This window comes from Oreochromis aureus, linkage group 18, assembly GCF_013358895.1.
Source record: "Oreochromis aureus strain Israel breed Guangdong linkage group 18, ZZ_aureus, whole genome shotgun sequence".
NCBI classification, from domain to species: Eukaryota; Metazoa; Chordata; class Actinopteri; order Cichliformes; family Cichlidae; genus Oreochromis; species Oreochromis aureus.
This window is the reverse complement of record NC_052959.1, coordinates 17407851-17432068: the sequence shown is the minus strand read 5'-3', so window position 1 is coordinate 17432068 and position 24218 is coordinate 17407851. Positions and strand designations below refer to the sequence as shown.

The 24218-nt window shown below is 42.5% G+C and overlaps 2 protein-coding genes and 1 long non-coding RNA gene across 4 annotated transcripts in view; 1 reads left to right on the top strand and 2 right to left on the bottom strand.

Annotated features, from left to right (window-relative positions):
* phlpp1 (PH domain and leucine rich repeat protein phosphatase 1) overlaps positions 1-19687 on the bottom strand; it is a 45780-nt gene extending 26093 nt beyond the window's left edge. The window contains exon 1 of the mRNA XM_031737758.2: positions 17727-19687. Within this exon, the coding sequence (XP_031593618.1) occupies positions 17727-19344 (1618 nt within the window). The 5' untranslated portion in view covers positions 19345-19687. The remainder of the gene's footprint in view (positions 1-17726) is intronic.
* Positions 19688-19804: 117 nt separating this feature from the next.
* LOC120434489 lies at positions 19805-21128 on the top strand. The gene is made up of 3 exons (XR_005609119.1): positions 19805-20011; positions 20611-20712; positions 20829-21128. It is a non-coding gene; the product is annotated as an uncharacterized LOC120434489 (long non-coding RNA).
* Positions 21129-21659: 531 nt separating this feature from the next.
* LOC116318656 (phosphatase and actin regulator 1-like) overlaps positions 21660-24218 on the bottom strand; it is a 29637-nt gene continuing 27078 nt past the window's right edge. For both annotated transcript variants that reach the window (XM_031737737.2, XM_031737736.2), the window contains exon 12: positions 21660-24142. In XM_031737737.2, coding sequence (XP_031593597.1) covers positions 24127-24142 — 16 coding nt within the window. In that variant the 3' untranslated portion in view covers positions 21660-24126. The remainder of the gene's footprint in view (positions 24143-24218) is intronic.

Here is a 24218-nt window from a genome sequence, read left to right as displayed (position 1 = left end):
GTAGGGAAATCATAAATTACCAGCAGGTCATGAACGCGTGAGAAACAAACGGGAGGTTGCTAAGCTTTCACACACAAAATAAAGCAAGCCTGCACACGTGTGAACTGAGTTACTGCTGTGTGATAGTAAACTGGCAGGAAAGCCATGGTGTCCAGTTATGTAATGCGTCTCTGTCTTACTTGCTTTCTCTCTCGCGCACACACACACACACACACACACACACACGCGCGCGCGCGCACGCACACACACACACACACACAGGTTTCAGCTCTGTGTGTGTGCGCGTGCATATGAAATATGTTATAGGACAAGAAGGCCTCAGCAGGACCAAAATTCCTCCTTTTTCCTACACATCTTTCTTCATAAACCATTCCCTTGTATATATAATGTCAGGTTTCAGTATCTCCAGCTGTTATTCACACTCTGTTTTTTCCTCACTTTCTTCTGTCCAGTGGTTCAGTGGCTGTTCATGTGGGCAGGGAATGATTTCTAGCCCAGGTTACTCACAGCCTGACCCCTCTCTTGCTCTCTCTCTCGCTCTCTCTCTTTTTTTGCAAACCTATAAAAACCTTAGCCATCTTTTGAAATATACTAGTACAGGCAGTACCCGAAAGCAAAAAAGAGAATTAAAACAAAAAGAGAGAAATGACTGCATTTATATTAGTGCCTTATTCAGCGCTTCTCTTCATTTACAACTTCCATTTACAACCCCAACTGGCCCACCCATCCCCTGGCCCCACCCACAGACCTCCACATGCCAGTGGTCCCTGCAGTGTGTCCTCAGCACAACCTGTGCCATTATGTTCAAGGATACACTGTTGACAGCTATGGGTCACTGCAGTCTGGGCACAGGGTGGCACACACTCATGAATGATGCAGCACTCGCCTTTGGTCTTAACAGCTCTTTGACAAACACAAGAGGAAAGCTAGCACACAGGAAATGCATGCACAATGTAACAAAGGCTGACTGCAGTGTATTATGAAGTTGCAATTAAATTAAATCCCAAATCAAAGAAAGAATGCCGTGTTAACAGCATCTGCCTCGAGGAGTTTTTACTTAAACCCAATATGAAATCAAGCATACATTCACAAGCTCCTTTATTATGTTGGCTATAATGTTTTTTATAATTACCATAAGAACTCAGTAAATGAGGGGTACGTTAAAATGTGAGACAATATGCTCTTCGGGCTGTGCCAGAAAGTCTACCAAACAAAGGTTTTCTGTCCTAAAAATATAGGGCTGTTTTTAAACCAGTTCAATTCAATTTTATTTAAATAGAGCCAAATCACAACAACAGTTGCCTCAAGGCGCTTTATAGTTTAAGGTAAAGACGCCACAATAATACAAAGAAAACAGTGGGAAGGAAAAACTCCCTTTTAACAGGAAGAAACTCCAGCAGAACGAGGCTCAGGGAGGGCGGACATCTGCCACGACTGGTTGGGGGGAGCAGATGAAGACAGGACAAAGATATGCTGTGGAAGAGAGTCAGAGATTAACAATACCTAATAATTACATGGAGAGAGTGTGTAAACACATAATGAGTGAAAAAAGTGACTGAAGAAGAAACACTCAAGGCATCATGGGAATCCCCCAGCAGCCTAGATTTATTGGAGCATAACTAAGGAGGACTCAGGGTCACCTGATCCAACCCTAGCCATAGACCTTATCAAAAAGGAAAGTTTTAAGCCTAATCTTAAAAGTAGAGAGGGTGTCTGTCTCCCGAATCCAGATTTTTTTTTTTTTTTAACCACAGGAAAGTCTCTCCAAAGCTGCTATAACTGTTTTCACAAGCTGAGAGAGCACTATGTCTCATTAATGACACTTCGGGAAAAAAGCCAAGCATTTGCTGGTTTTTGGCTTCTCAAATGGGTGGTGCATCTTCATTTTACTTTACAAATTATACTCAAGAGGCAAGATGTTTACTGTGGCTACAGTTATGCATGTACAAAAGCAAACAAACCTTACAAAGATATTGACCAGGCCTCTAGAAAACTTTTGAGTGCCAATTTTCTCGTCACTGAATCAGAAAAAAATGCTCTCCTTTAGGAGCATTATTTTTAAGATTTACCCAAATCATGCAAGAGCTTTCACAGACACACATATTATGTTATCGTTCGCAACACTGGTTGCTCATCAGCGCTAACACTGTGTCACTTCAGCCTCCGCATTCTGTCACTCAGCAGTTGCTAATGGCCTGCATACAGCAGCAGCAGCCTGTTTCTGCTGCACTCTATACAGCCTTGATAAAGTGCAGTGCCTTATACTGTATGTGGGGCTTAAAGAAAGTGAGGTATGGGTGGGGAGGTGGGTACTGTCATCTTAAGCACAGTACAATAACACCCATCCAAACAGAGAGGTTTAGGCTTACCCACCTCACACTCAACCCCCCTGGGAAGTGCATCAAGGGAGGGTGAAATACGAGAGCTAGGGATGAAGAGACGGCGGCGATAAGGAGCAGGCTGACAACACCTCCTGCTGATACAGAGGCTAAAGAGGCGAGATGAGTATAGTAATTGGTAAGCGAGCGAAGGTTTGATGTTGAGCAAAAGGTTAAAACTGATAGCGGTGGGTTGCACAAGCAAGAAGACAAACACTCACACATTTGTGTTTACATCGGTGACTAATTAGCATACAGGGACTCCCATGTGTTTGTCACCTTGGGCTTCCCTGTTCATTTGTAACACAGCATTAATAATGTAGTTGTTGACAGTAATTAAGATGGGACATTTCACATACACTCTCAGACGCTCCACCCTTCTCTTCTCATCACAGGACAACACACTTTTTTGAGAGGGTCAAATTGATAAACACTTTTTAATCACTTTCACACATTAAGATGGGACATTTCACAACACTCTCAGGCTTTTCTTCTCATCACAGGGTTCGTACGCTTTTTCAGGGTCAAATTCAAGCACTTTTTAAGCACTTTCAAGGTCACACACAGTTGCAGCAACTGTAACGTTCACTAGTAGAGCATTAATAATGTAGTTGTTGACAGTAATTAAGATGGGACATTTCACAATACACTCTCAGACGCCCACCTTCTCTAAAAAACGTGACCTCAACACAATCATCATCCGCCACCCAAGTTGAAATGGAGACTTTCCGTCAGCAAAACTAATATTTCTTCCTTTCAAATGGCACTTGAGTAAACAAAAATAATAACCATAATTTTAAAAATAGCATGTAACGCGCGCGTAAATAATGGACTGGAGAACGTGGATGACAAACTCTGATGACAAAACAATTTTTATTGGATATTTACACACACACACACACACACACACAGTCAAACAGTACGTGGTATAGGCGCAGAGCACCATGGCTCTAAAAGGAAAAAAAAAATCACTTTAATAACAGCAGAATGAGCCATCAAAGTCAACTGCAGAGTCGAAATCCCCCTCTGCATTTCAGCACGGTCCTCCCGTATTAATGATAATAATAATAATCTTACTTCATATCAGTAAGCCACCAATTTAATTAAATTAACAATCTAAAATAGAGGCTTTTAATTGAGACACCAGAACTTCACTACCACAGCCTGAAGGCCGACACGGACGCCCATTAGAAGGAGAAAATTTAAAGGTCACAAAAGAGCAAAACTGCTACAGATAATCAGGTGGATTGTTTGAGTCATGGCAACACTGGCGACTGCAATTCCATGACATTTGGAGATTTTTAAAAAGGCATAAACAACCTACTTGTTAATTTATGGACAGTGTTCATAATGAAGCTCCAAAGGCCTTAAAAAGTTAATGTGATAATAAGTAAAAATCATAATTACAGGAGCAGGAGGATCGACAACTCTCGGTACATTTATGTATATATTTCACTGTTAACTCCTGCACGGCAGCTAAATCCCTTTTCTTCATATTTTGTTATGATCGAGGCTTTGTGTGTGTACCTGTCAGCCACTCGCACATGATGCCTTTAAAACTCAAAGGCTGAAGGCATAATAAAGTGAGCAAATGGATTAATGCCTCTAGTGTATGTCAGTTTACAGCCATGTATAATGTTGTTAGCTGCATTATTGGCTTAAACAACATGGCAATGCAGCTTAACAAGTAAGTATAGATCATTGTGCCGTAAAATGCTGCACAAAATGCTTTGAGGACAACAGCGATGATCACCATCAACAGATGTGATATTATCGACTGTGTGCACTGAGCATGTGCTACAAATCAAAGTGTAGACAGATTCCTGCTTAGAAAAAAGAGGCAGATTTAAGTGGGCGGCAGCAACATTTTCATACGTGCAGAACTAGAATAGCACTGGAGTGAGCTAGAGACTGGGTGAATACCAGAGCAGTGTACAAAATCATGAGGAAAGCGTGTGTGATTGGTGGGGATTAATATTATGCTCGGCAGACTGAAAACTGCAGGCTGCTTGAGGCTCCTGTCTGAACTTGTTTTTCCTCATATGCAACGACATGAAAATATTTGTGCCATTTGATAGCAGAGATACACTGAGCTGACGTGTTTTGACCGTTACTGCAAGAGAACTGTAAATCAAGCTCAGTTAGCCCTGTCTTTATATGAGCAGTGCATAGTGACAAAGACAACTTTTTCATTTCTGATTGATTAGCTGTTAAGCCAAGATGAAACACAATCAAATCACTTTCAGTTCCAAGCATTACCAGCGGGTAAATCAGACATACAGATAACAAGATCACTTCTTATAGTATGTACTTAACCTTTACCGCCATTCATTATCAGAAGCTATAAATGACCCTCACAGCTTGGCTAAATCTGGCACATATCCACCGAGGTACTGCAGGCATTCAAGTTATTCTGGGATAAAATACATTAAGGGTTGCCATGTTGGCAGCATGGATGTGTGGCGTCACAGTAGGAAGGTGCTGGATTTGAATCCACTGGCTGGCTGGGACCCTTCTGTATGGCGTTCTCATGGTTCGGGTCCTCGGGTACTTTCACCCAAAGTCCAACACTATGTCCAACAGTATGCTGCTTGGTAATTATACATTAGCTGTAGGTGTGAATGGTTGTCTGTGTTAGAGCCACAACAGATTGGTGACCTGCACGTGATTTTAAAATAATATAAACATTACATGATTATGACAAAAATATATAAAATGTTGAAACTAAGAAATAGTATTGTTTTGTTTTTTTAAATAAACATTTATTTGGTATTTAATATAAGCGAGCAGACCCTTTCTGTACTCTCTGTATGGCTGCTGTTACAGCTCACTTGGTTGAGCAGGAAAACCACATGCTGAAAGGCTGCAGGTGCAGGTCATTCTCACTACCCTCCTATCTACTCTCTACTGTGGCTGTCTAAAAATGACCAAGAAATCAAAAACCCTGTATAGAAGGGACAACATTTAAAAAGAATAAAGCTTAGCACAGTCTGCGTGGCTTCTTTTTGAAAATCCCGGACTATACATGCTCCTATAGAGAAGATCGATCCAATATAGTTCAAAAGCCAGCACCTGCCACTGTATCATAGTATGACATGGATTACTTGCACAGCTGTGAAGGCACCATTAACACTAAACAACATAGTGTAAATACAGAGAGAGGATCTACATGATGACTTTTTTAGTGAAGTCTCTTTTTTTTTAAATTATCTGTTGGGGGTTTCAGCTTTATTAGATAGCGGAGTAAAGATTAGACAGTGAAGCAGGGAGAGAGAGAGTGTGAGGAAGGCATGGGTCAGGCTGCTGTATTTAGCCTTGCAGTACACAAGGCCCTGCTCATATAAGGAAGACCACATTCTGCACGTATCCCAGCAGTATGACTCTCTAGTTACACAATTTGCTGATAAACTGGCCTGACCAGGCCAGGCATCAAAGGAGGCCCAGAACTGCTAATCAGCTGAAACCCCATATCATTCATTAGCTATCAAAACTGCAGCAACTGCTCTTCTTATTTCCCAAACACAGAAGTGGTGATGCAACACAGTAGTAAACATACCCCTGTCCCAACTTTTCAGACATTGTCTGCAAGTCACTGCATTTCACAAAGCTGTGCTCAGGCACTAATAAACCAGTGATTTCTGCTTTTTCTCATCCATATTTATACCTATTTCTATTAAAAAGCCTACTTTTTTAGATAGGCTACTGAAGCTTGTCCATGAAGACTGCAAGTCAGCAAAGCCAGCTGTTCTTTAATACCAAAGAAGGACAGTCCATGAAGTAATCAGACTCCAGATCTTTGGTTGAAGCTACAACTAGTCCGACCCAGAGCAGAGAGAGAGAGGACAGAGACAAGAGAAAGCCTTTCACACCAGTAAATGGACAGAGGGCAAGAATTAAAGGGCTGTGCTCTTGTGATGATGCAGAGGGACAGAACGAGTGAATGAATGAAATTGTGATGTTGTTGCACATTCCCCTGGCCCCACGTGCTCACTTTTCTCTTTCTTCTCATTCTCCCTCCTCCCTCCTTCCCCTGTCCTTTTGTTTTGTTTAAAATTTAACAAGGTCTGGAACAGCGGAGGGCTGAAGCGGGCATCCGGGGTGTTTTGGCTCAGCTTCATGTCACATGCAGGGGCCATGTGAACACAGTGGCACTGAGGGAGAGGGAGGAGGGGTGAGGGGGTGCCAGGGTGGGAGGGCAGTGAGGGAGAGAGAGAGAGCGAGAGAGAAGGGGGAGTAGTGAGAAAACAAAAGAGGGAAAGTCTTTAATCAGAGGAGCTGGGAAAAATAGAAAAGTAAGTGGAGGCCAAGTGAGAGTTGATAAAAGACACCAAGTGTTTATGTGAAAGAAACCACAAATGAAACAGGAACTGCTGACAGAATGACACTGGGCAGAATAAGCATGCGCAAGAGAGTAAAATCCACAGGGGAAGGACACGAGAGAAAAGTGAAGGGTAACTTCCTGGTGCAGCAGGTGACGCCTTCACTTTTTTCCAGGACCTGGGTAATTATCAAACTGCACAGCCAACAGAAAGAGACTAGCAAATTGCCCTGCTGATGACTGAGATAGGCTGCACACAGGCCACAGTTTCAACTGTCCATTCTCTAAAGGCTGATGTTGAGCCTTCACCTATACAGCTCTCAGACTGTATAGGTGAAGGCTATACAGTTAGGCCCAGAAATACTTGGAGGGTATACCTATACTGTATGGTTGGACACAATAATATTTAAAATTCTTATTTTAAATACTTGAAACCCATGGACTTAAACAAAAAAATAAAATAAAGGATTTCCTCTTTTGTGATGCTCTACCAATCCTTTAACGCAGCTGTCTTCAGTTGCTGTTTGTTGGCCCCTTTTCTTTGTGCCAGCAGCTAAAATGCATGCTCAAACATTTGCATTTGCTAATGTATGTCTCTCTGATGCATTTCTTATTTGCATGTATTGCTTCCTCAACAGCATGCAGTGGGTTCACAGCAGTGATTTCAAAAGGCAAATGCTACAGCTAGAATCATGGAACAGACCACACCTGTCTATAAAAGGGTTCTGAGACAAGCAGTCACTTGAGAAAGAGTTGTGATTCCTGGATTTCGATGTAATCCCATTCAATTAAAGATGAAATATACCCTTTTAAAAGTATATAAATGTCACTAGGGATGGGTACCGGTGTCCGGTGCCATCTGACATAAACGGTAGTAACCAGACCGAAAAGCAGCGCACATTTCGGTGCTTTATTTTGGTGCTTTTGTTTTCCTGAGCCAATTCTAGCCAATCGTTTTACGTTTCCGAGGATAGTAGGCGGGGCCAGGTACGTATGTTCTTTTAGAGCAGAGCTACAGATTAAAAATGCCCAAGGCGGTTTATCAAAAGTCTGGCTGTACTTCACAGCAAAGATGCAAACTCAGCAGCCTGCAACAAGTGCTTTAAGCTGATACTGTGATACTGTCAAAGGAGGTAACACCTCAAATCTGATGAAACACCTGGCGACGCATAGCGTTTTTTTTAAAGCCGAGAAATGCGCCGTGTTTGATAGCTTGCTGCGAGACCTCACACCGTGCACATCTACTGCGGGTGCGGTGCCTGTTATCGGACCCGGAGTTAGCAACATCCCCCAAAAACCCAAAGAGGAGAGTCCTGGCCCCTAGCCCTGCCAGTGTAGCAGAAATGATGACGGATGATGATGGCAGCAGCAGCCGTTCTCCTCTGCGTGAGTAGCTTCATGTTGTTCGTGTGTAATTAACGTTGAGTACGCTAACCACATTATTACATTAATGCATGTAAGGTGAACTAGCAAACACCGTCGTAGTTACATGCGGCTGTCTTCTTGTTTGATGGCAGATACTCCCTTCACCCTGGCCAAAAAGGCTAAAATGACCAAAGAAAAAGTGGAAAACAGTTAAACATGAGAGGTTTTTGGACAAAGTTTGTGTTTTTTCCATTGTTTAAGCACTGCTTCCAGCCAAGAGTGAGACCATATATGCCCTATAGCTGCAGAAAAGGCTAACATTGTTATCTTTTTACAAAAAAACTGCTGAACATGAGAGGTTTTTGGACCAATTTTGTGTTCTCCATTCTTTAAGCACCGGTTTGAGCACCGTTTAAGCACCCGCACCGTTTCAAAAGTACCGGTTTGGCACCGGTATCGGATAAAACCTAAATGATACCCATCCCTAAATGTCACTAACATATATTTTGATAAACAGTTGAAATGCCAAAAATACAAATGAACCTAACTGTTAACACCCACTTGGCAGTTTAGGGTGCCTATAACAAATCTTGCCTGTATACATTTTTGGTAGCTGCTGATGAATCTGTTCAGTTTTGGGAAATGTAACGCATCTGTAACAATCCAATTGGGACAAACTCAAATTGTTACACTACTTATTTTGATATTCTAAACACCAAATAGTGAAAGAATAGACGGTAACCTGTTCTATTAACTCTTAGTTGTGTTTCTGGCCAATTAATGAATGCCAGTAAAATATTCACTTTCCTCTAAGTTTTTGTTAACTATCCAATTTTATCAAATAGTCACAATTTTTTTCTTTCTGTCTGGTGTTTGGTGACAGGCAGGTGGCACTGAGTGGGTTTTTGGTGTATCCCACCTGGATACAGGGACTGCTTTGGAGCAAACAGCGCAATTAAAGCTATAAGAATAAATTAAAAACACTATAGCCAAGTGTGATCAGATTAAAAGAAGAATGGAGCACTATGGATATAACATTTTAGAATTTGAAGTATAATATCTGCGCACGTGTCTTGCGCAGTAATCATGCAAATCTGTTCCAGTAAATCACTGGCGTGTGGTGGCATCCTTCTTGTTTTTTTAATAACCCTTCTTCTTTCATTCGCTCACCAATGAGGAAGTACTGTCATTGTGCTTCAGCATTTTTTTGAGAGAGATGAACTTCAAAATAGGTCATTTCGTATCAACAACATATCTGTTGTTGATATGAAATGACAACTCTGCCCACTTTCTATTAGAGCAGAGTCCAAAGAAATGAGCTCAGCTCCACCCAAACGCACCTTATCTGACACATACAAAGATTCAGAGACCGCCTGGTAACATTCTTTTCACAATAATGTTTGCAAAACATTCTACCTCCTTAGCTTTTTCTGTTCAGTTTCTGCAAAGCAGGAAAATGTATCTGTAAAAAAAAAAAAAAAAAAAAATACAGAGCCACCCCAAAAAGCAAAGTGATCCTATCTTTTCTTCTAGTGAAAACAAAAAGCTAAGAAACTGGATTTTCAAACACAAAGCAAGCTACCCTGTCTGGAGACGTGGGCTTTGTAAAACAAATCAGTCTAAGCACCACTGGAGTGATGGTATTTAAAAAACAAAAAAAACCTCCCATCCAGAAATTGACACAGTTCTGTCCAGTAGACTAGCAGGCAAGCAGGCCGCTTGTTCCCTAATAGGAATTTTTGGGCCTCTTTAATGCTGAGAGTTGCAGATGTTGTCGGGTATTAGGCTATGCTGCTGCTGATCAAAGCTGCATAAAGTGAGCCCCTGCTGGCCGGCTTCTAATCCCCCGCTCATGGATGTGGTCGGGGCCAGGGGCTGGTGCTCAGCTCGGGGACAGTCAGCCGAGCCCGTGACCCTGCCGAAGGGGGAACCCTTTCATTGCTTTTTGTTTGGTGAACATCGACTACTCCAAACCTCAGAGATTTCCAGGGAGCATTTGGCAAGGGCAGCTTGACAGACAGCTAAGAGGATGGGCTTCTCCCACAGGGCAGGAAAAGCCGCTGCCCTTCCCAACCCCCTTTCCCAATTCCCTATCTAAGATGTGCCGGCTGGCAGACAACAGTGACATATCAGCATGACATTGCTCAGCCTAGATTCAACTGTTTACAAAGGCACTTTCAGCGGCATACAACCCCTGTTTCTTTTTTACTTACAGTGTTTACACAGTGGGCATGCTATATACCCAAGCAAGCAAATCCACACACACACACACAGAGACAGCAATCAGACAGAGGCTTTTAAGCGCGCAAGACCTCTAAAAGCAATGATGTTAGCTGTTGGTTTTTGTCATTTATTAATAAGACAACCAGGAGGGTGACCATAATTGTCAGAATGAAAAGCAATAAGCAATGGAAGGATAGAGATATGGGAAGATAAATGCAAACTGTCAGATGGTGTGAGGGAGGAGGAGATGCGAGAAAAGATAGCGAGAGGAAAGGGAGGAGGATCGATCATGAGAGAAATTGAGAGAGGGAGGATGATTCGGCGTGAGAGGAGAGAAGGGGAGGGTGGTAGGATGTCAGCCAAGAAGGCAATCTATATTAGACAGAACACAGTTCCCCTGGCTTTAACTGCTACAAGCTGACACCACCATCCTCTCCAAGTCTGCCTCAGCAGACACACACGTGAATCCTCCGAGATACTAACATCCAGCTCAGCGCTGAGACTCTATGGTCACTATTCGTTTAAGTGTGCACGTGCGGCTCGCATGTGAACAAAAGTAAAATGCATACAGTAAATCTATTCTTTGATCGCTCAGTTTTCTCTTGGGCACACGGATACACTAGCGAAAGCCAGAAAAACCTCAGCGCACACCAACACATGCGTATTGGATTTGAGCTCTGGAACGTGTGAAATCTGGTTACACAATTACATAATGACTCAGCAATGGGCCATTTAGAAAGACCATTAGCTGTCAGGCGAGAACGTGAATGTGAGGAAGGATGAGGCAGCCCCAGTGCCTCCCTTATGCAGAGATGATGCAGGAGTCTTTACACACACAGAGATGCTTTGGTTCGGCTGCGTTTTATAGGTTTAACTGAAAGCGACACTTGAATATTGCAAATGATCAAAATCGTTGAGCACCAATAAAACCTTATTTGAATAACAAAATTCACCCAAAGTAAACCGCTGGAAGGCATCCTCCTACTGTTATTATGATAACCAGTAATCGTTCATAAAAACAAAAAAACAAAACAATGACAAGAATCGCGCAGACTGTCCTCCTTCTGCCTTTGAAAATGTTTTCATAGAAATGCAAGTGTGAGTGTGGGAGCAATCTGGCGCGCTGACTGTATGAAGGGAGCAACGTGGCACTGACAAGACAGAGTGAGTGGTTTTCTGCTTGATAGCTGCCACAGAGCCTGCTGGAGAAAGCTGGGAGCTTCATTAAGCCTTTAAACCCTGCACAGTCCTTTAAGTCATCACGTCACTAGCCGCTGCCTCCTCAGAGAGGCCCCTGAGGTAACAGTGGAAATATACTGTCCTGAAATCAGATTTCACAAAGCTTTGAGAGTAGTCAAACTATTGCAATCTTCATGAAATGTTAACATTTTCCTCACACCGTAGGCAACAACCTACTCAAGATTCCACCGAGACTTTATTATCATATGATGAATATAATAATAGAAAGCCACAAATCTTTTAAAGATGTGTAAGAAGAGTGACAAATTCAAGGGCGCCTGAGCGTGAACATTTGCCCCACACACACACACCTCTACAACAAGAGGATCTGGTGGCTCTGCTTTGCTATAGGAGGCCATGGATCATTTGAGTCCACTTGTATCAGAAGGGAAAAAAAGTTGTTCTAAGTGATCACTTTCAACTTTTTCCATCAAGAACAGGAGTGGTCTCTTACAGGATGACAGTGCCCACATACAAACCACATGAGGGGTCACTGAAGAGTTTGATGAGCATGAAAATTATATGATTAATATGCTATGCATACCAGCTGAAAATTCACGAGAGACTTTGGACCAGCGTGTTAACTTTCTTCACCTCCTTCACTAAAACACTCTACATCAGAATATCTTTTGAAAGAAATTGGTGATAAGTGCCAAGGTACATTGGTTCTGGTGGCATGCAGGGGTCCAACACATCTGTGTACCAAAATGAAAAGAGGTGATGACCTGATAACAACTATCAAAATTTGGAGAAATGACATATAACAGTTCAACCTGATCTCACAGCACATTTTTTAATGTTTGTAATGACAAATTTCCCAACATTATTTGGTGTCCCTGAACATGACTGGTGGTGGAGGAATAAGTCATTCTTGACTTTCACACCAGAGACCCATAATTTCTTCAGACACCATTTGTAGGGTATGTGTTACAGATATGTCATATGGTTATGTTTAGGTTTAGCTATTAAAAACTACTTGGTTAAGGTTAGGCATTACTAAAAAAAAAAAAAGTGGTTTGGGCTGAAATACAACAGTTGCCGCAGCTTTTAGAACTTTGTTTTCCTGGTTGCCATGGTGTCACATGCTCTTTCTGTACAAAAAAAAAAAAAAAAAAAAAAATGCGAATCTGACACAAAATATATTTCATATTGAAATGCATTACTTACAGAATTTGTGTCCATGAACAAACACACACACACAGACAAAGACATTTTCCCGACTATTACACACGTTACCAAGAGACTGAGCAGGATTTTCCTTTACAAAGCAAAGACGTCTCTTTAGGAAAATGTATGGCGGCAAAAGAAGTGGGCTCAATTAATCTGACACTTTGTTCATATATTGTTTGTTATTTTAGGCACTAAAGCTCCTTGGCTAGGTAAAAGAAAAAAAATGATAGGAGTTTGGGGTAAGGGAAACCTTTTTACAACAGGCCGCCTGCTTATACTCTAGATTTAATTTTTTCCTATGTGCTTTAGTTAGTAAAATTACATTTATAGTTCTCAGATTGTCTATTACACATCTCTCAGCATGAACAGGACACACAAACACAGAGGAAAAACTTAAAAATAAATAGTTGTGGAACTTAGAAGGCTTATGTTGAAAAGGTACGGATAAGTGCAGAAAACCCCCCCTCCCCCCTTTAAACAAAGCTTTCTGTAAGACGCTGAAGGAATATTACTGCCATTTTTAGATGCAGTGGAATTAACCCAGGTGATGACAAAAATGCAGAATATGTGCAGTGTTAGCCTCGGCCTTGTAGCTAGATCCCAAAGCAATAAAGTAGTCAAGTTATTGCCCGAATGTTGCAAGTAAACACCTATATCAGTGAGGCCATGTTTCAGTTGGTCTTGAGGGTTTGCAAAAATAAACTGAAATAAAAAGTAAAAATGTTACATTTCATTAAAATTGTGCACTATAAAATGCCATTGTGAAAAACAAATATTACTCAGATTACAAACTTAATGGCTACCATAAACCTGCAAAGCTACAAACATTTTTAATCAGGAAGATATTGTGTTTCATAAAACCAGAGTCATTACTGGCATTATCTCTGCTTTTATTAGTTCTTCATGGCTGATTCTTCCTGCCAATTTCACCTTCCTGGCGCACAATGACGACATGGGAATTACCTGAAAATTGGGTGCAGTGTGCTGAAACAGCTACCAAAACTGACTTCCACAGAAGCTTGAGCTATGAACCTGCATGGAACTGAAAGGAATTAATACCTTGATAGTTTCTAGGCCTGTGGTCATTAATTTCACTCGTAAAGCACACCAAATCTTCCCACTTTAGACCTACAGGAAACTGCTTTTCAAACATTTCAACTTTAATAGAGTACGAAGGCAGAGCTCACAAAAAGTAGCTGGTATGCTTAAGTGCATAGATGAGAGTGTTTGCGACGCCGAGTAGGCTAATGAATCTAAATAATTTAGCATGCTGCTTTGGTTTAGTTAAGAACTTCAGGCTCTTTGCCTCTAGAGAGACCCTGTGCCAGTCTGTGCATGTTAGGGTTCAGTATGCCATTTCTCTTTAAAACAAATCTACACACACACACACACACACACACACACACACACACACACACATATATATATATATAGAGAGAGAGAGACAAACACTACTACCTCTGGGTAAGGGAAAAGAAGCATCCCAGTAGGGGGTAGGTAACTTCATTAGCTTGTTGGACTGGAGATTTGCAGTCATCAGAGAAGAAACTGGGTTACAGAGTAACACTGAAAAAATATAATGTTTTAATCTGCAATATTACAACTTTTACTAAACTGCACCGTCGATTAACAGAGAACTTCTGTTTGCTTGCTAAGCGATGATGCATCACCCCGGTTTCCAGGTCAAAGCATCTACTGCATTGACTGAGGCTGTTGTCTTTTCAACATGTTGTAATGCTTTGCGCCTTGTTTTATTTAATAAAACAAAATAATAAGTGATCATTCTCTGGATCTCCAGCTTTCAGATAGCACTACTTATATGCTATCTGAAAGCTTTAACGTGCCTTTTTTTAAAGCTTGCAGTCTCCTGAACACCAAATATTTAAATGCTTAAATATTTAAGATGGGCTCATCTGAAATGTTATCTTGGCTTATGTTTGGTCCTTTTTCAGCACCTTCTTTCTGCCATATGATGGTGTTTGTCCCCTCCCATCAGGGACCCTCAACATGAAATTTACTGAGAGGATATGTCAAGTAGTCCGACTTCACTAACCCTCCAAATGTCACTGTTATTTAGTTTCCATCTTTCTTTATGTCCAAAGTGATAGAAGTGCTGTCTGTTTTAGTTTTTCTTTAGAAACAAGAATAAAGTCAGAATGTAGTTTATCATCTTCAGATGAATACTAGATAGCTAACACTGGTAACTTGCATAACCAACTACTTTACATTTAGAAAGTTAGACCACCAAAAAGCATGACTGGTACAGCCTGTTTTGCTACATGGCTAACAGCTAGGAAAGTATCCATCACTAACATTTTCAAGAACAATAATTAAAGAATAAAAATTAATGTATTCTTTATTGAAAAAGTTTCAAGAATGGCGATCCAAGAAGAAAGATAAATAGATAGATCAGGGATCCACCAAACATGTGCTCCAGGGAGGCACTGCCTCTCGAGTTCAAAGGATTTTATTCTCAAAAAGATGAGACACTTTGCTATCTGTGATAGAGTTTTACAGTAGTCGGGGCTCAGACAGCTCTCTCTCTTTCTCACACACGCACACACACACACAGAAGTGACAATAACATGCAAACCAAAGCAGATACATATTTTTCTTGATTCCACTAAACTTTAATTTAATAATAAGTCCAAGTGGCCTTTAAATTGTGTGTACTTTTTGTATTTAAAAAAAAAAAAAAAACTTTTTTCCCCCTTGTACTCAAATTCTAATAAAGCTGGCTTGGCATTACAAGAGACTCCTGTGTGGGGCAGCTCTGAAAGGATCACTCATCAGCCTGCCAAAGAGGACAGCGGCCCTTTGATCTAGCCAGCCTATATGTGTGTGCTTGTGTGTCTAGTAGGGCAAAGTGAGTTTTCTCATCTGACCACTGCAGAGTCTGTGTTCTCAAAGCATGACCTGACCCCTTCAAAGTCAAACTGGTTTCTGGATTGTCCAAAGGATCTGTCGAGATGCCCCATGGCAACTCCTCGACTTAACAGCCCCTTCCCATCATTCTCCTGCTTTCCTAATCATGCAGAGTTGCTGAGTACTTCATATGTCATTCTTATTAAAAATATAGCGCAGCATAGCGGCTGCTCTCATACTTAATATCTAGATTATGATTAAAATTGCATAGAGCTTGTACTGTGCAACAGCGTGAGAAAACATAGTTTAGATACTAAACTTCCTGTATCAAAGGCCACTCTGCATGACCAGACACATAAAACAAAAAGGTCTTCAGTGTGACTGAGGCCTACAGCTGTGGCAGCTGTGGCTGAGATTCAGCCAACAAGTCAGCTGGGGCTAGTCCGATCGCCGCTATCTGAGAAAAAAAAAAGCCATTCGAAGACAGCTCAACATGTGTCAGCGCAGAATTCCTTCATACGTCCCATCCCCCTCAGCCCTCTCATTCCCTTCTGTAGAAGATGTGCCTGACATTCTAGAGGAGCCAGCGTACATTCCTCACGTGCTTCAGTGCAGTAAGGAAACAGTGGAAGAGCGGGCTAGTAAAGTCCCAAGGGCATCAGCACTGCTCTCTCTTTACAGTACATGCCTCTGTGTGTGTGTGTGTGTGTGTGTGTGAAGTGCTCTTCAATGTCGTTCTACATGTGGCTGGACAAGAGGCAAGCCTCATTTGCAGACTGCAGCCTGGGTGTTGTTGAGTGGCATTTTGTGTGGTGGTGATGGGGGCGTGCCGGAGGAGAGCTCAGGTGATCGTAGTTAAGCTGTCTCACATGAGATGTGGAGGCGTCACCATCAGAGGGCCGTGAGGGCTTCCTCTGCCGGCAGTTAACAGCTGCTGTTTGCTACTGGCTCATCTCAGATGACTGCACAGGCTCATGTAGGATTTGATTTGTTATTTTCTCTAAATGGGCATTGATTAAGGAGTCCCAGTATGCACGCTTGTACAGCCTTCCATGTAATTAAATAATCCTAGCAATCGGAAACAATTGGTTCTATGGCCGTTTTCAGCTTCTTATTAAATAACTTCTATTTCAGCAGCCTCCAGGGACAGGAAGCTACAGAGCATTAGAGTCTGCACACTTCAGACCAGTTTCCTCAACTGTCCTCATTCAACTCACATTATCACCCCTCAACCACCACCGCCACCCACGCACTCGACTTCCCACAGCAGCAAACAGCAATAGCAGCGGTGGTGGAGGCAGTGGCATGGTGAAGAAAAGGGCTTCCTGAGCTTTGGAGAAGCACGTTAACCCAGCTTGGCAAGCAGTTAGTTAGTGTGACAGTAGCTGTGCTGGATGCCAATAGGACAGGCAGTGTGCAGCATCTCAATGACCAGAATTCACAGAGTCCACAGAGAGGGTTTATGGTCTTCCCAGCCATACCGCTCCCACCCCTATTCTCCATCCAACCAAAAAGGAATTCAGGCTTTTCATTAGGATGATAATGGGGCAAAAGCCGGAAAGGGCCCCCATGTCTGAGCACCATAAGTTGTGGTGATGGCTTTGTAGCGATTGGCATGTGTGTCCATGGGAGCAAAGTGTGCTGCTACAGGCCAACAAAGATAGCTGAAGCCGGAAGAAGCAAAAAAAACAAAGACTGTAATGCAAGGTAGATCTGTAAAATCAACATCCTTTTGGAACGTGACCTCACTTTGACCCATTAATGCAAGCACACGGATAACCTGAACATAGCAACCCATCACTGGGAAACAGGCTTAGTCTATCAGACCTTTAATAATGACCCTCTAAACTGTTGTCGCAGTTATCAGGTTTTGTGCTGCACTCATACTCCACAAGCTCATCCTGTGAAAATATTATCCTACCTCTGCAAAAAGGATATGGTGTCATACCATACGAATGTCTGAATCCACCAGATTCATTCTTTCACAGGTTAACAACCTGTTCCAAGCACTACAACATTACGGATCTCTACTCCAAACAACACAGGCTTCATATAAAGGCCTCAGTAAGTATCAGCATGAGCAAAACACACATGGATCGCGATGGTATGATATTATAATGATATTAGTCATATTATACATGTATACACAGACACGTAGTTTCATTTACCTGCATAAAAACGTAACAAGGAGCCAATTTCTGTGTTAAGCCCCTCCTCTTGAACTCTCCACGGGTTCTTAAATCCAAGCTTAAAGAGAAAGTCATTCTGGATCTGCAGAGGCCTCTCATCTGGGCTAAGCCTCCTAACAGCTTCACCATGCAGCTGAACATACAGTGTGGGGCTGGAATTATAAGAATCTCCATTCTGGTGTGCTGTGAGCCCTGTTTTTACGGCCCCCTGGCTACAGTCCGGATCTTGGATGTCAGGTGTGTTACCTGTAGAACCAGCTCTTGACAATGAGCCGGAACTACTGCTGGGTGGGAGGCTGCCCAGACTGTGTGGGCTGAGTCTGCTATCTGGCCCCACGTCGCTTAAATGTCCCACGTTGCACTGCTTGTAGTTGGCAGTGACAGCAGTGATGCCATTAGTATGATGCTGGGAGATGGGGTCCATGCTTGAGCTCGATGCTGGGCAGTCGAGTTCCAGTTCGTCTGAGGAGCTCCCGTACATGTCATGGCCCTCTGTGGCACTATCAAAGGAGGGACTGAGGATGGATGCTTCAGTTCCCAGGATCATGTCATCACTCAGGGAGTCCCTGTGTTCACTGAGCCGGGCCCCGGAGCTCAGGTCGTCAAATGCACTGCTTTCTACATCTGAGCCAGAGTTTAATCCATAACTGTCCACACCGTTCCTGTGCTCCGAATCATCGTCATTGGGGGTATCCATGTTAGAGTTAGAATTCAAGTCTGACAGCGAACAGGTTATGTTGTCTTCTGACTCCGGGGTGAAAAGTTTTCCATCAACGTCCTGTTGCTTTTGCCTGACATCTGCGTTCTCCATGAGGAGCAGTCTCAACCTGTCATTTGGACGGGTCCTTAAATCTGTGGTTTCCAGTGGGGTCAGGTGGCTGCATTTTATACTAGAGTCTTCTTTTACCTTGCCCTGATTATCATTATATTCATAATTCACGTTACAGTTCCCATTTTGGTCCGTCTTGGAGGCGTCTTTACAAAAAATACGCATTACAGAGCTCGACTTGCTGGAGAGTTTACTCAGTCGGAGGGCCACCTCGCCGGCTGTGGTGTCCATAGTGCAAAGCACCGGCCTGGGATACGAGGGCGTCAGTCTGTCGTGGACATGTATGGCGCCCCGGTGGAGATCTGCTCTCACCCACTCGCGATCTGCGGACTGCAGCTGCATGTTCTGTCGGTGCTTCATCAGAGTCTTCCTATCCAGACTTCGAGTATGTAAAGACGCAGAGGACAGGGCCGAGTTCATCTTCGCGCCGCAAGCGGCTGTGACAGCTGAGGTGGTAGTGGTGGCTGCAGCTGCGGCTGAGAGGTTCCTCTTCAAGCGCCTCCGTCTCAACAAGAGCGAGCTGGAGTTGCTGGATGAGCTCCGGTCATTAGACGCCACGGCTCGGTTTGACGCACTAGTCCCCGCTGTAGAGGCGGAATGAGAAAGGCTATTCCCGTTCTTTGCCTCAGCGCGGGAGGGTGCCAAACGTCCACCGCCATCATCCGCTGGAGTCCCCCGGGCGACAGACAGTCCGCTGGGCTTCTTCATTAACTTGGTCGCGCCTCCATCTGACGCGCCATCCTCAGCGACAGCCTGTACACTTTCCATCCCTGCCAATGAAAAGTCCCCCGCTCTAAATAAATACCGGTGCGCACTTGGTTATGCCTAAAAGCTCTACATTTAAAAGCCCGAATACGTGCCCGCCGCGCTAAATGTCCGCCAACTGGGCGGTGTTGCTGAGTTATTCCACTAGTAGTCATTCACTCCTCGCCTTCCTTTCCCTGTCGGAGTCTCCTCCGCTGCTCCCCAAAAACATCTTACTGATTAAATTCGCTGGGAAAGAGGCTGGACGAGCAGGGACAGATCAGGGCGGAGACGTGACTGTGCGTCCCATTTGGACCAAAACACAGCGCTAGAATATGAAATGAACGTCGGCCGACCTCCTACGCAAATCCCGACTAATATATATTCATGAGGAGGACACAAGATGGGGGTCGCTAACAACAACGCGGTGCATTGTGGGAAGAGTATTGCGCTAGCTAGCGTCTTGTAGTCGCCGCTGGCGGGACGAAACTGTTAAAAAAAATACATTTCCCAGCAAGCCTTTCTGCACTTTCAGTCAAGTGAGGCGGTGAACAGTTGAGAGGCGTAAACATAGCGCCTATAAAATGTTTGGTGTTGCGTTACAGAAGCCCGTCCTGTGTTTACTGTGGCGAACTCACCTTTTGCTACTTGTACGCTAACAGCGAGTAAAACTGTAAGACGCAGTCACACAGTGAGTTATCGATGTCAACTGTTGAATATGTGAGGAAACTTTCAACTGTTATCGAGGATTCCTTACACATTGGCTAGCTTACACGGCGGTTATTTATTTTAAAAATAAAAGAGAAAGTTTTTGTTATGCTACAAGGTTAAATTAAGCCTCGCTGTAGGTCTAAATGTTTTAGACAAGTGGTGACGAAGCAAATAACTTCGGCACCATCTCATCAGGACGCCATTTCACAAGGCCATACAGTCCGGCTCAGTGTATGTCGACTTATTCTGTTGTATTTTCCGCCATCTAGTGGAGCGTTGAGGCCACAGCGAGCCTCACTGTACAAGACAGACTAGTTGTTCGCATTCTGCCGCATATATTACAGCAGTATAAACCCACACAATGTAATTTGGTTTAAAAAAAAGTACGTTTTACCTGTGTGGAATTAAAAATCCTGCAAAAAAAGACCAAAAATATTATGTCATTAACGTCTACTGCTTAGGAGGAGTGGTTATTCATTTGAATATCCATACATATTCAAATGAAAAACGTTATTTTTGTATATCGGAAGTCTCAATGCGTAAAGGATTATAGTTTATTTAAACTGTCAACTTTGTTAGGATCAGCTAATCACATGGCAGTAATGCAGTGCATTCAGGCATGTTGACATGGTCAAGATGACCTGCTGAAGTTGAAACAGAGCGTCAGGATGGGGAAGAAAGGTGATTTAAGCAGCTTTGAAAAAGGCATGGTTGTTGGTGCTAGATGGGCTGATCTGAGTATTTCAGAGACTGTTTATCTAAACTGTGTCTGTCTCTATGTGTTTGCCTTGTAACAGATTGGCGACTTGTCCAGGATGTAACCTGCCTCTCTGCATGATAGCTGGGATAGGGACCGGCCCCCTATGACCCTGAATTTCTGTAAGCAGAAGAAGATGGATGGATTATCTACTAAGATGTTCCCTCATAATCATCTCCAGGGTTTGTTGATGCCAGAGAAGAATACCAAGGCTGGTCTGAACTAACAGGAAGGCAGGAGTAACTCAAACACTTGTTGCAACCAACATATTCAGAAAAGCATCTCTGAATGTGCACATGTAGAACAGGGGTCCCCAATCCCAGTCCACGAGGGCCGGTGTCCCTGCAGGTTTTAGATGTGTTCTTGATCCATCACAGCTGATTTAAATGGATAAATTACCTTCTCAACATGTCTTGAAGTTCTCCAGAGGCCTGGTAATGAACTAATCATGTGATTCAGGTGTGTTGACCCAGGGTGAGATCTAAAACCCGCAGGGACACCGGCCCTCACGGACTGTGATTGGGGACCCCTGCCCTATATACATGTGCCTCAAAGTATCATAAGGAATTACCTAATGGTCCAAACCTGATTTGTAATATTCTAAACTGAGGTACATTTTACACCTGAATTGAGACTGTAAATTACAGTCTTCATGGGAAAGTTTACTGGACCATAAGAAGAAGGCTCTGAAATGTAAATACTGTTAGTAAACATTTCTATCAATAAAACATAAGCACAATTTTTACTGTATATACTCTATAAGTTAGTAACAGCCCAAGAAGAGTGTGTTTTAGTGATCTTGGACTGTAATTACTACAAGGATAAAAGAACAAGCCTAAAATATGTACAAAAATAATGCATACAAAGTAAATGCATTCAGAAATGGAGTTTAATTGGCATGATGTATCCTTTACATAGTATTCTGTAGATTAAAAATGGGGGAAAAAAAGAGGACTGCATTCAGTTTTTGTTCAGTTGCTCCACAGACATGTAAAAGGAATCAGATTATTGCTGACATCATGTTCCTTGATTCCAGCAAAATGGAAAAACCTCATGCTCAGCCCGTTGGCTCAGGTTGTTACTAAAGAGCTGAAAATGAGAACTGGAGTTTATTTTTAATATAAATTCCTCCCTATTCCTACTATGCTTGTACTGAACCTCTGGACTTAAAAAAATGAAAGAACATGTTGAGATGGCTGAATTATACAGAAGCTGCTCCCAACACGAAATACCACATATATTAAAGTGTCTGCAATTAGATGACCCATTGAAATTTTGATATTTAAAAAAAAAAAAAAGAAGAAGAAGGGGGGTTGACAAGAAAAATACTTGTGTATTGATTCTGATCTGAAATTCAGCAAACCCCTATCCATTCACATTCAAACCATGCAGTGCAAAACTTCTTTTTTTTGTCGTCAATTCCCTGATTTCATTAGGTCATCTATCACCGCGAAAACCCTGTTAATTTGCAGACAGATGTATTGTAAAAGGCGAGCGGCAGCCGTTCAACTCCACTGTTTCTTCATCTGACAATTTCATATTGCAACTTTAAAAGCAATACAGTAGAAAATAATGAAAATATTCTGTGCACATAAAGCTCGTGAGCACTGGACTACTGGTGAAGGGTCGGTGATCAGGTAACAAAGACCACTGAAGTGGAGAGACACACTGGTTACACCTCAGAAATCCAACAATATTTTACACATTTGGACTTTACCTTGAAACAACGGCCACTTTAAAGCCACACTCTTAACAGTGCAAACTATATTTAGGAATAAAAATATTTAAAAATGCTGACTCAGTGAATACACTAAAATCAGTGCTCAAATCTTTTGAAATAGAGAATGCGTCCTTTTTCGTTGAGAGTTCCATCAAATCTTGTCCGAATGTGTCGGTAAAGCTGTCAAAGAGGCAGATTTTCAGGTGGCTCAGTCAAGAAAATTGCTGAAAAAAGTCCCCCAAGAATAAAGCCTTTTTTTTCCTTTTTTTAAAAGTAAGGTATAAAAGAAAACTTTAAACCCTGAAGTGTAGGCATAGTATGTACGCACAGTAAAAAACAATGGTGTGTGTGTGTGTGTGTTTGTGTGTGTGGGGGGGGTACACCTGCAGTTTAACCTTTTCTCTATAAACGCTGGGTATTGCTTTGTCAAAAGCTTGGGTGACACAAGTATAAAAGTAAAGTGTATAATACAATGCACGTTATGAGCAAAGATCATTTCACACACTTCTGCAAAAGAAAAAAGACAATGTGGTGAGTCATCTCTTGATATAAATCACACACATCAAAGCACTGACATGTAAAGACGTAAATTAATTGTTTATGAGCCGAGCGCCTCTATAAAAAACAAAAAAAACAGTTAACACTGTCAAAATAATACAAAACAGGTCATTCTTGCACACACTGGAAACCAGAAAATATCCGCCAGCTGCCAATTTTGACAGTAAATTTATAAGACCGACATGAATAAAATGTAGTTAAACGAGATTCTTCTTTAAATTTGACCTTCTTCAGTATAAACAAAATATACATTTAAAGAGAGAGAGAGAGTACAGGCGTTAGGCCCAACTCTTAAATTCACAGTTAGCAATTAAATGTCAGCATTTTCGGTACAGTGAGAAGTGCATGAAAGAAGTCAGGACTACATAGTAATGACATAGAGGAAACTCCAGGGGGTGCTATAGTCTAAGAAAAGCAGAAGGAAAAAAAAACGTATTGCACATGATTTTTAATGTTGGACGCCTCCTTCCCTCCCGCCCTTCCTCCTGTTTCTCTAAGCTGTTTCCAAAGTCCCAGCAGGTGTAGTAATGATGGAGCTTCTGCTGACATAATGAGCTCAGAACAATCAACCCTGCATCCTGGCACAAAAGCTGTCCGTAAGGGCTAAAGGAGTCTGGTGTGACAGCATAATAAAGAAGAGGAATAAAAACATGTCCACTGAGACAAGTCTACTGGTGTTATTGACATACCAAGGTACAGTTGCCCTCAGTAGATGACACAAGCGTGCCAATCAAACGAAAAAACTGGTCTGCTATCCAATCGCCACAGAACTGAGTGCCTGCCTGAGAGCTCAGCAGAGAGGTTTAGAGATAGTCGAGCAAATTCCACACGGGGCGGGGGCAATGTGAATCGGCTGGAGTCTTTGTGTGCTACTACATGGATGGAGTAGTGGGTGTCTGCGTCTTGTGGCGTAGTACCGACTCAGTTGTGTGGGACTTGAAAAGGCATTTCAGAAGACATGGCCTTATTGTAGAAACGGGCACCATTTTGCTGTCCAGCACTTAAGGTTCTCAGTGGAGGAGAGCGCCGGTTGGGCACTGCTCGAGACAGTGGTGGTCTACTATGGTCTGTGAAACCTAGAAAGATATTTTTTTTTTAAAAAGAGAGAGAGAGGTTTTGAAGTTTCAAGAAGAAGTCGGCACGTGCGTGCCA